Source organism: Xiphophorus couchianus, chromosome 6 (assembly GCF_001444195.1).
Source record: "Xiphophorus couchianus chromosome 6, X_couchianus-1.0, whole genome shotgun sequence".
Classification (NCBI taxonomy): domain Eukaryota; kingdom Metazoa; phylum Chordata; class Actinopteri; order Cyprinodontiformes; family Poeciliidae; genus Xiphophorus; species Xiphophorus couchianus.
This window is the reverse complement of record NC_040233.1, coordinates 15,593,252-15,604,939: the sequence shown is the minus strand read 5'-3', so window position 1 is coordinate 15,604,939 and position 11,688 is coordinate 15,593,252. Positions and strand designations below refer to the sequence as shown.

The 11,688-nt window shown below is 36.0% G+C and overlaps 1 protein-coding gene across 1 annotated transcript; it reads left to right on the top strand.

Annotated features, from left to right (window-relative positions):
* Nucleotides 1–5,591: 5,591 nt before the first annotated feature.
* aqp4 (aquaporin 4) lies at nucleotides 5,592–10,400 on the top strand. The gene is made up of 4 exons (XM_028019770.1): nucleotides 5,592–6,009; nucleotides 6,085–6,249; nucleotides 6,782–6,862; nucleotides 8,929–10,400. The coding sequence occupies exons 1-4, from the start codon at nucleotides 5,626–5,628 to the stop codon at nucleotides 9,181–9,183; spliced, it is 885 nt and encodes a 294-aa protein (XP_027875571.1). The 5' UTR covers nucleotides 5,592–5,625; the 3' UTR covers nucleotides 9,184–10,400.
* Nucleotides 10,401–11,688: the final 1,288 nt, after the last annotated feature.

Here is an 11,688-nt window from a genome sequence, read left to right as displayed (position 1 = left end):
AAAATAAAATGAAAAAGACTAAAATCACATTTGCATTTGAAGTAAAATGCAAGGAAAACTGATGGGTACTGAGCTGTGATTGCCCACTCTACAGAGTGTGTGTATTATGAGGCAAGCTATTGAACAGGTTTAGGGCAACCACTTACAAAGATAGTACAAGTTTATTTTTAAATTGTGGCTTCCTAGAGAAACTGACATGTCAACTAAAGACATGCCATGGTTGTTAAGAAGATCAATTATATATGACACAGTTAGACCACTTAATGTTTTTAGCTTATAAAATAAAATATAAATATAAATAGGCTAGACACAGACCACTTAAAGACCATTGATAACATGGATAACTTTTTTCTGAGTATATAACACAGGGAAAAGGATTATCTTTGGCAATTGTTCTTATATAGTAAAAAGCATTATTTCACGGCTGCACTTATTATATTAGCTTATCTATTTGAAAGGAGTAAAAATATTAAATCCCAAATTGACAGTTAAGAAGAGATCCAGAGGAACAAGACTGTCAGAAAAACTATCTAGAGGAGAGGACTTAATAAAAGAGACAAAAACTGGTTTATTTTTATTGGGACTGAAAAATGTACTTTTAACTGGACTTTGATTTCACTGAAACAGATTTAGCGTGGTTCTAGTGATTTAAACCGCACCAGTTCAAGCTGCTGAAGTAGAGCCAGTGGAAAGGGGGCAAGAGACACAGAGTCATGCATACTCAGGCAATTTTAACATCCAGTTAAACTAATATTCTTGTTTTTGGAGCGCACACAAAGAGTATGGAAGTCATATAGTCTAATTAGAACCACACATTTGTAAGACATTAGATCAATAATACTCCATTTTTATCCTGTGAAATTATGTATGTGATTTTTTGGTTTTTTACTTTAAATTCATCTGCAAACGTTCCCCTGAAAGACTTTGCGTGCCAAAAATTTACCTGCGAATGTGGCGATCCTGGGGTGACCTAAGCCAAATCAATCAGCAGTAGAGCTTTTAGCCAATAAAATGATGTCACTTTGATCACCAGGTCAGGGACCTAACTGTGGCCCAGCCCAGCGCACTGGTGTCCCTTGATCGAAGGAGTGTAATTTGAATTGCTATAAGCTGCTTGATTTTGTTTAGATAATTGCTTTGACTTGGATTATCAGGATAGGTCCTCCATACATCAAACAGTCAGCACATGTGCAGGCAAATATTTGAAGGTGAATTTTTGTGGGTGAAATTTTTGCTGGCAATTTTAAAGCAAAAAACTATCACACACACACACACACACCCACGCCCACACGCACACACACACAGACACACACACACACACACACAATTGCATTAATTGTTATGAATTCAACAATTCTTTCATATTGCTTTAAACAAAAACAATAATTTACATTTAGAAAGGAATGAGCCAAACCAAACAATGCTAAGCTTTCTAAGCTTAGCATTGTTTGTCCCTACATGTTGTAGAAACAGTATCATGATCTACCATGTTGGAGACGGATGAAAGGTCTAAAGCTGTCAACAGTTAAAAGGAGATTTGTAAAACTATTTAAAAACTATTTAAAACCATTTAAAATGGATGTTTCATTGCTGCAGAAAGATTTAAAACCTGATTGGAATTAGTGACCATACAGTATATTCCTGAAGGTGATTAAAAATGATATTGACCTGTACTATAAAAGGTGGATATTATGTATTTTCCGGGGACATAGTGCCATTTTATAGTACAGTCAAGTAACTGTTACCTTTGGTTATAAAGACATAGTATATATCAAAAATATCTTCAATGAAATTTGACTTCAAATTTGATGCCTTGAAATTGGGCTATTCTTTCCAATACTCCCCCTTCAGCAAATTATAACAATGCTCCACCATGGTGCCATTTACAACCATTCTTAGGATTGTCTTTTTAATGAGAAACTGGATAAAGGGATGTTTAGAAGACCTGATTATCAAAGGTAACATACTACAAAGATGACACAATCTAACATTATATAATGTTATGTATTGGTTTAATGATACTGACCACGTGATGTTGCACATCTGAAACTGTGAGCAGTAGTTTTAAATTTACATTAAACTGTTTTATTTGAAAAAAAAAAAGCAAAATCTATAGCCATGTCTCTTGTAAAAGAGAGCAGATACTGCATCAACAACAATAAAGTGATTCAGCTGCAATTTAGACACAAAAATCTTAAGAATTTAGGTACAATTTTAATTAGTACAAGAGGAGCTCCTCTGATGTGTACGATGCCTGGAGGAACTATTCCAGTAGAAACCAGGAATATCTCATGATACTGAAACGCAGTTAAACGATTTATGTAAGTCATCAATAATTAAATGGATATGCTGTGCAGATTTACATTTTGATGCATAATGAGCAAGCCTAGTGGCCATATTTACTTTTGTAAATAAAATTGTATGCATGCATAAATTTGGTGAATTTTGGCTTTGATTTATTTAAGCATTTCAAATAATAAATCTCCCAGGATTTAAATCAGTTTGATGGTCTTGTTTACGAAAGGACAAGCTAAAAACGCTCAGGGAATAAATCCAGACTAAAAAATGGTTTATTGCTTGAAACATTAACACAGAAATGATTTGTACTCCTTAGTTTGTGTAAAACTATATGCTCCTCTTCTTAGCTATTAAATTCCCTTTCTACCTAAAAGTCAATACGTAGATTTCAGGATTTTCAGTCACAGACACTATTGTGGTGAGTATTCAACCCAATTTTGAAAAAAAAAAAAATCTGTGTGCTTTTATAGAAATAGATTAAGTGATATTAAGCCAGAAATCGTCCCCATTAAGCTTGGAGTGGCAATAATGCTTTAAGGGAGTAAAAATATTTAAAATTATTTGAACCAATAAACTGCAATTAACTGCATTAGCTTAGGTTTTATTACATAAAGCTTTTAATAGAAAAATCTAATCTAAAAGTAATTTTCTTTTCTTTCAGCATTCAACTAAGAATTAAAATTATTTACACATTGTAAATGGGTTGCAAGGCCACTGTAAAGTTGGTATAATGAACTGTTTTAACAGGTAGTGTTCAGAAAGTCATCATTTAGCATTGAAGAATCCATTCAGTATACCACTACTAAAATAACTTCCAGGCGAGTTAATAGCACTGTGTGTGAACTGTGATGAGATAACTGATAGTTTTTCAAATAGAGCATTCATCAACAAAATTTAGACAACCTTTCAGGATCAAGTTCCAAACAGTTATAAATATTTGATTTATATTTGTAAAATTAAAAAAATATTTAATTTCATTTCAAAAGTTTGAAGTCCTTGTCATGAAATTACACAGAAAGTACCAGAGTGACCAGAATTGTTGCTGGCTGTGTCAGGTTAATCTTCCACATCTTCTCAATGTTAACTTCAGTTTCCTCTAAAATTTAGAGGAAACTGAAGTTCTACATAGAGCTTGTGTGAGGCAATTCTTAGGCAAATATTAACATATTACATACAGTATATTGACACATTAAAACCCAAATCCCTGTCCTTCCAGAGTAAGGTCACTAATATGTTAAGGAAATGTTTGACCACAAAGAAATATCCTAGTGTGTCTGTTTGTTGAGTGCTTGCAGTGCTGGTCATTGTTTAACATCACTGACATTTCAATTAATTTACTTATCTTTAAATACAATTGAAACCTGGATATGAATGAACATATCTAGATAAGATTTTGTAATTTAAATATTTTTTTCTTGTGCTAATTATTTGTATGTATTTATATGTTGCTAATGGTTTTGGTGAACTGATTCTTAATCATCAGTAACAAATATTCTGTCATGGGCCATTTCTGAGTCCACCTATGTAGCACAGACAGATTTGAGAGAAAAAAAGTTGCCATTGTTTAATTTTATGTTGTGTTGTTGAACATCTTGGTTTTGTCATCTTTCTCTCTAAAGAGCTATCATATTAATGAGTTAGAAAAACATTGAGGATAGGTTTGGGACTTCTGTCCTTGAAGCATTTGTCTCTTCCTTCCCTTTTGACCTGCAATAGAGTAATGTTTTATTCTACAGGCTTGTCATGCATCAATCTCCCATTCAAACCTTCTTTACACCACCAGACTGTTAAAAAGGTTTTTGTTGAGGTTAAACCCCGAAGCCTATATGTGTTCCACAACAACTAAAACTTGTCTTGTTTTACTGTTGAGGTGACTTTTGACAAAACTCAAAGAAACTTTTTAATCCTTTTCCCATATTGATTAAGAAGACAAACTAAAGAAATGTGAAGTGCATCTCTTCATGTGGTAAAAGAAGAACAGAAGGAAATGTATATCTTTGTTTCTAAAAGGTGTCTTTCTTTCAAGAGTTTTGATAGAAAAATGTATCAATTTAAAGGTAAAATTATGAAATTTTTTATACATAGCAACTTTACCTTGCAATGTAACTGGATTTTTGGGGGTACAGTTCACTTAGTCTCAACTTCTTTTTGAGGATCATCTATCTTTAAAAAAGTTATTACTATAGCCTTTGATTTTATTTGTTGCCAAGAGGCAGCCCAACATCCATTTAACAAAACAAAATATAAAGTGACAAACATCAAGAAGGTGTTGTTATACATGCTATGTCACATTCCATAGATGGCTGTGTCTTCCTGGTTTTCTAAGATGTTATTGTAAATGCTCTATTTTCAGAAATTTGTTTTAAAAATCCACACTAGTCTAAATTAGATATTCATATTAGATAATTCTTTTGATTTTCTTTGCCTGAGGTTTGTTTATATTTTCCTCTTGCATAGTGACATTCTGAAATTGCTTTTGGAGAAACAAAATGTCTTTTAAGTTTTTAGATCTGCATAGTTTAAGTAAAAATCTCATTTCTGCCATCATGCAAAGCTCCTGTTATAGCGTTCAAGCTGACTGCCTAACTGTGCTGACACCCTTAGATGAAAAGCATCCCTTTTAACTCCACCCCCCTCAGGAGCAGGCTGTTTAATTCCTCTGAGGGGATGATTTGGTATCCGCCCAATAAAGCTGCTGGTTGCTGTCCCAGGGCACAATGTGTCGTTCCTAGCTGCACTTCTGCACTCAAACAACCTGCTGGCCTTCTGGAAACCCTGTATGCCACAAGCATTAGGACTTCAAAAGTACAGATGTAATCAAGGAATTGGTGTCTCTCGTAATTTGACAAATCACCAGGACATATGAATGAAATCGCATCACAGACAACAGGGACAGAAAGAGACAGAATACGTCATTGCATCTGGTAAGTTTAAGCATTCATTGACTGCTAAATTAAATTATATTTGTTGGAAGTAATATGTATTTATCTTTAAATTTCATTTTAAGATTTTCCTTCATGTACACTAACATGGCAATTTTTAATTTTGTTTAGCAATTAGAATCTATAGTTTGATATATTAATTACATTTTAATGTGTTATTATACTAGTCTCTCTACACAATGCTTAAAGAGAGACATTCTGTAACAGAAAGTGGGTGTCTTAAATTTCTGCTGGAGTTATGTTTTGCCTAGAGGCAGCTGTTCTGACAGGGCTCAGTAGATTCCCAGCCACATGCAGCCATCAGGAATATACAAGTAGGATAATCATTTTTCTCATTGTTGTTTTCGCCAGGAGGTTTCTGTCCTGCTCTAACCGTCAGAGCATAATGGTGGCTTTTAAAGGGATCTGGACCAAAAGCTTCTGGAGGGCTGTGTCAGGAGAATACCTGGCAAGCGTTGTCTTTGTGCTCCTTAGCCTGGGTTCCACTATCAACTGGCATGCCGGGGAGGAGAATCCCCCCCCGAATGACTTGGTGCTAATCTCCCTTTGCTTTGGCCTCAGCATTGCCACCATGGTTCAATGTTTTGGCCACATCAGTGGCGGCCACATAAACCCAGCCGTCACTGCAGCAATGGTTGTATCTAGAAAACTGAGCCTGGCAAAAGGTGTGTTCTATGTGGTGGCTCAGTGCCTGGGAGCCATCACCGGAGCTGGGATTCTCTATGCAGTCACACCTGCAGATGTTCGAGGATATCTCGGTGTGACAATGGTAACAACTAAAGCACCTCTATTGTTCAATGTGTTTTGTTACTCATCATTTTAAACAGAATATTGTGTTTTCAAGGTGAGCTCCAAGATCTCATTAGGACACGCGCTTCTGGTGGAGCTTCTCATCACATTTGAGCTGGTCTTCACTATCTTTGCCACTTGTGATCCCAAACGCACAGATCTAAGTGGTTCAGCAAGCCTAGCCATTGGATTTGCAGTAGCTATAGGACACTTATTTGCAGTAAGTAACTTTCACTATAGTTTAGCTCAACACAAAAATCACAGTAGTGATACAATAAAACAGCATCAGACAAGTGTAATAAGGTACAGATGAACAGTTTCTGGAACTTTCCACAATCTAGGTTTAATACCAAACAAACTGTTTTAAAGGTACAAATGGATACACATGTCAATAATTGGGGCAAGAATTGACTCAGAAGAAAGGCTGACTGTTCCTTAGTTGAATGAAAACAGGTGTTCTCAGGGTGTAATTTGTCAACCTGTGTTAATGTACTCTGAAACTCACATCCATGTGTGTAGATCTTTACTGGAGGCAGCCATTGCATGGCAACCAATCTCCAGAGGCTTCCTGAACCCAGCAGAGCAAATGAATGTGCAGTGAAAAAGATGCTACTCGTAATACAGCTTTGCTTGTTTAGCAAATGTTGAGTTCACAGATCTATAAGCTATCATTTTGGTTCAGTATGAGTTTGCATTTAATTTTATAATATTTAATTCTTTAGATAAAATCAATGATTATATGTGTCTTTTAGATTCCTTACACAGGGGCCAGCATGAATCCAGCTCGTTCCTTTGGGCCGGCAATGGTCACACTTAACTTTGAGAACCACTGGGTAAGAGGCAACTGTTGAATAAAATGATGTAAGATTTTTGTAAGCAAATATATCAATTGTAACAGTTGTCAAATTATGCTTAACAAGCTCTCTCCACACTCACCTCCTAACAGAGGTTTGGAAAAACAAAATAATGGAAAACAGCAGGGGGCAGTAAACATGCATGAAAGGATTTTCAAGATGTCTACATAAACAAAAATGTTGATGCAATTTTCTATTTGCAATATAAGAAAGCTTAAGAGTTTTCTTCATCTGGTGCCAGTTGAAAGTCAATCCATGAGTCTTTGCTTAGAGAAATCATAAAATATAAGCAACAATTTTTATCTGTGAAAACATTACATAAATAAATGATGAAGGAAAAAAATTAGAAAAAAAGTAAATTTCTATTAAGTTGGGTGGGTTAAATATGGAAGCTCTATGTAGCAGGTCCAAATATGAATGGCATAACATTTAAAAGAGTGTAAGATGTAGTTAAAATCCATGGTAGAGTTCTCTGAATATTCAAAGTATATGACTTGCAAAACTAAACTGCAACATATTATGCACTTTTTAAACACTCTCATTGCTCTTTAATTCATTCTCTCACAGACATCGAAAGCACAAAATAATCTAACGAATGACAAAAAAAAGCTGCGGAAGAAAATTGGTACAAAGCGATTTTTGTTCACTTAGTTTTTCTTTTGTTTTTTTAACCCAGAGTAATTAATTCCTATTAGGCTTTATATGTTGGGTTTCACAGTGAAGATCAGAAGGTTCTGTCAAAATAGCTCTGTTGTTTAGTCACTGAAATGGTTCAGTTGAAGAAGTAGAAGTAGTTCAATCTGGAGAGACTCAGACAGAAAAGAATAAACGATTAGGAAATTTATTGACAAAAATGAATAACAGTTCTTTGGCGCTCGGGCCCCGGCTGGAGATTTGAGCAGTGAATTCCGGCGAATTCAGATGAGCCCATCAACGCTGAATAGGGATACTCCCCCCGGGGCCCGACACTGGTGGTGGAGGTTGGGAAAGATGACGTCTTGAAATGCTGGTGGAGAAGGGGAGGAGGTGGGTTGAGCAAAGCTGGAAAGCAACTGGCGGCGTGGGTGTGGAGCCTTTTAACAGAGCTTGATTGAAGATTGGAGAAGGCGGGTCGAGGTCCAGTGATGAAGATGACGCAGTAATTAGATGGAATGGGTGGAGCGGAAGTCTTCCAGCTTGAACTTGCGCCTAGGCTTCATCACAACCAAGGGGGGTTGTAGGTCAATAGGTCACGACTTCTGGCTCCCCATTAGTTTGGTTGACTAATATGCTTAATATTAATATTTATTTCTATTAGTATGACTTTTTTATCCTTCATCGTTCTCCCTATTTTTTTATCTCTAAAACTCATTCACTTCTGGTCCTGAGCTCAGTCTATCCATGGTCACATATTTAAAGAGTTACCATATTTGTATGCAGGTACATTAAAATTAGAACCAACAGATTATTAGGTAGATAAAAAAATAAAAGGAAGATTTTTGTTAAATATTTTTTTTAATAAAACTTAAAATACCAAGTTCTGTTAACATCAGCAACTGTAACATCAGCACCCATGAATACATTTATTTTATTGATTTAGATAGATTGATTGATTCTATTGGTGGGCCCCACTTTAGCGCCCATTAAAGGGGAAGGCCCTCTTGTTTATTAGATGTTCTCCTTGTGACTTAAAAATTTTATTTCCCTCAACCTTAACTAAGCAATTTGTTCTGAACTGTTTGGTTTATTTTGAATCAGAGCTAGAAAACAAACATTAGATGTAATGATGTTTAATATCGCGCCAATATCATACTATAGAATTCAGCCTCCAAGTTTATTCTTTTTAAAAACTATGGCATCCTTATATAATTTTTTCTTCGTAATCACATAATCACTCGAGTGCTATAAAATCTTTCCTGCACCATATGTTACAGTGTAACTCAAATCATATGAAATAGAACTGATTATGTTTGGTACATGCAAGATAGTGCAGACAATAAATATTTAAACAGTCACTCATTAACCAGCTTGCTAACAAGGGTGTTTCCTCTCACTTATTATTGAAGGTGTACTGGCTGGGTCCCATTCTAGGAGGAATCTTGGCTGCAGCTTTGTATGAATACCTTTACTGCCCCGACCCTGAAGTGAAGAAGAGGCTGAAGCAAGTCTTTAAAAAAGATTCAACCGGGAAGTACAAAGTGGTGGAAAGTGAGGAGACCATCATAAAACCAGGCTCCGTCCATAACATCGATCTGACAGAGAAAGTGGAAAAGAAAGATTCTTTCCAGGAGTCGTCCGGAGAAGTACTGTCTTCTGTATGACTATCACGTGCACTAGAAATGGAGACAAATTTGTAAAGAAGAATGGCAATCAAACTTTGCGGTATCGATCTCAAGCATGTCGCCCTGCAGAATTTAATTCTGTCAGACTCACAAGGCTGTATTACCTTCACTGTCATAAAGTTAATGCATTACAGCTAAATCCTCCAAATATCTGCAGTCGATTCAATACTCCTCCCCAGAAACCTTCTGAATTATTGTTTCTGCACACAATGCACCCTGCTAAAATGACAGCCAGCAATGCATTGTGGTAGGAAAATATGAGTCCAGGGGGTCAGCCAATTATGTGGGGTCGTCCCATGTATTGGAGGAGTGAGGAAGATAAAGCAGCCTTGTTATTTTTGGATTAGTGTCACATTTGTTCTGCCTTCTGAATGTATAATAAAAGGCAGGATTGTCCTTGTGATCATTAAGCACATTACGGATGAGATGCAATGTAAGACAGCTCTGACAAGCTACATGGGCAGAGCTGTATTACAGAGCTCTCCATTTTCAGTACATTAGTCAGGGAAACAGCTTGTTATGCTTTCTGCAAGTTCATCTCCACTTCACTGTCTGCTACTGTACGACTGTTTTCTGATTTCTTTTCATTGCAATTTTTGTTATTTTCTTTGTAGATTGAATGTATTTTTTGTAGCATCTTGTATGACTTGTCTTGCAGAGGCAATTCTAGCATGAATGGGCAAGTACATATATATAAAACACCACACTTCAAGAATAGAAAAAACAGTAACTTCATCTGTTTGATGGATATTTTGAACTTTATAAAAAAAATCGATTGATAACATCATAAATTAAATAGTGTTTTTAAAAATCTCTGTCAAGTGTCAAACTATCCAATTTAGGTCTGCTCAGACCAGTTGTCAGGACGATGAAATGCAGCTCAGGCTCATTCAAAAAGAAAACTGTGAATAACAGTAAACAACATTCAACAGATAGTTTGCAATATTTTCTTGCATGAACTTTTTAAAGAAAAGCAATGTGTCCACTCCTCTTTTCCTAGACATGCAAATAAGAAATATAAATCTTATAATGCAAGGAACTTGTAGATAACTTCTTATTATTGTTATTGCTCGTACTGGCCCATGATAAATTGTTGCTCTTGGTGGTAACTCATGTCACTATGAGTTATCATTATGAAATCTGCCACTGCACACATAAGCTGTTATATCACCTACATGTTTAATTTATAAAGGTGTGTTTGGTTGATTGCTTTTTTTCTCAGTTGTTTCGCAATTTGAAAATGTAAGATGTTATTAAGTTCTAATAAAAAATTAATTCTGGAATTATCCATCCATCCATCCATCCATTTTCTGTTCACCCTTGTCCCTAATGGGGTCGGGAGGGTTGCTGGTGCCCATCTCCAGCTACGTTCCGGGCGAGAGGCGGGGTACACCCTGGACAGGTCGCCAGTCTGTCGCAGTCTGGAATTATCAAGGATTCTTTTATAATAATTTTTTTCCCTTTATTGGACCATTCAATACATGTAGGAGAGATATACTTAACACAAAATGTAAGGAAATTTGCATTTGGTTAGTTTCTTTGTTCAAACGACGCTTTTGATAAATATAACTCATAACATTAGAAATTATGTTAATTTCCACAGATGAATAATAGCCATTTGGCTATTTCTGGCAATTTAACATTTAGAAATATTAATTTATGTGCATTTTCCCTGTCAAATAAATTGATAAATTAACATTTTCTACAGCAAAGAATTATTAAGCACAAACTTCTCCACTTTTTGAACAAGTGTTTTTGCACAAAAGTATCACTATATAGCCACTATATATTCCCTCACAGAAGGTACTAGGCACATGGAAAAAAAAGCTTTCCAGCCTAGTGATGGAGTGAACCCTTCATCCCTTGATTATCCATCCCTATTGTCAGATAAATGTCCACTTTGTGGGCTCCTCGGAGTTGCCCTGCTGAGAATAGTTCCATTTTATCTCATTCTATCAAAAGAGGGCCAAGGAAATGATACTACTCTGTGATGGGAAATAGGGGTGATCTGTTATATGTCTGCACTTAATTTCTTTTGCTAAAAGTGGAGGTGCTCTTGAATTCTTCTCTCATGGAGGCAAGCTGTCTACATGGTGCAGCTATATTACATTCGCCAGCCGTGAATAGCAGTCTAATTTTGATGTTAAATCAAAATTGTTTTTTTATTCCCTCATGAATCAATTCCTTCCTGCTTCAGTGTAGTCCATGTGTGTGGTACTATAGCCTCACCTACTGGCCGAGTGGGTGCATTGCCTGAAGTGTTGTGATTTCATTTTGTCCATGTGAGGGCAGCCATGAGCCTTGATAGAGCAAAGTTGCTTTTCAGAGTTGGGTCGACAAATGTTGGTTTTATTCATTAGTTTGAGCTGTATTCTGTTTGATATTTGTCCAGAGCATTAATTCACAACTACACAGGAGGATTAAGCGCTGCATTCCAACACAGAACCCAGCAGTCAAATGGGAGAATAAGCAAGTCAATCATGA

What these genes read in the sequence shown, in the direction of transcription:
- aqp4 (XM_028019770.1), top strand. Translation starts at nt 5,626, where the DNA reads ATGGTGGCTTTTAAAGGGATCTGGACCAAAAGCTTCTGGAGGGCTGTG. An exon ending in GATATCTCGGTGTGACAATG is followed by an intron (nt 6,010 to 6,084) that starts GTAACAACTAAA and finishes TGTGTTTTCAAG; the next exon opens with GTGAGCTCCAAGATCTCATT. An exon ending in TTAACTTTGAGAACCACTGG is followed by an intron (nt 6,863 to 8,928) that starts GTAAGAGGCAAC and finishes TTATTATTGAAG; the next exon opens with GTGTACTGGCTGGGTCCCAT.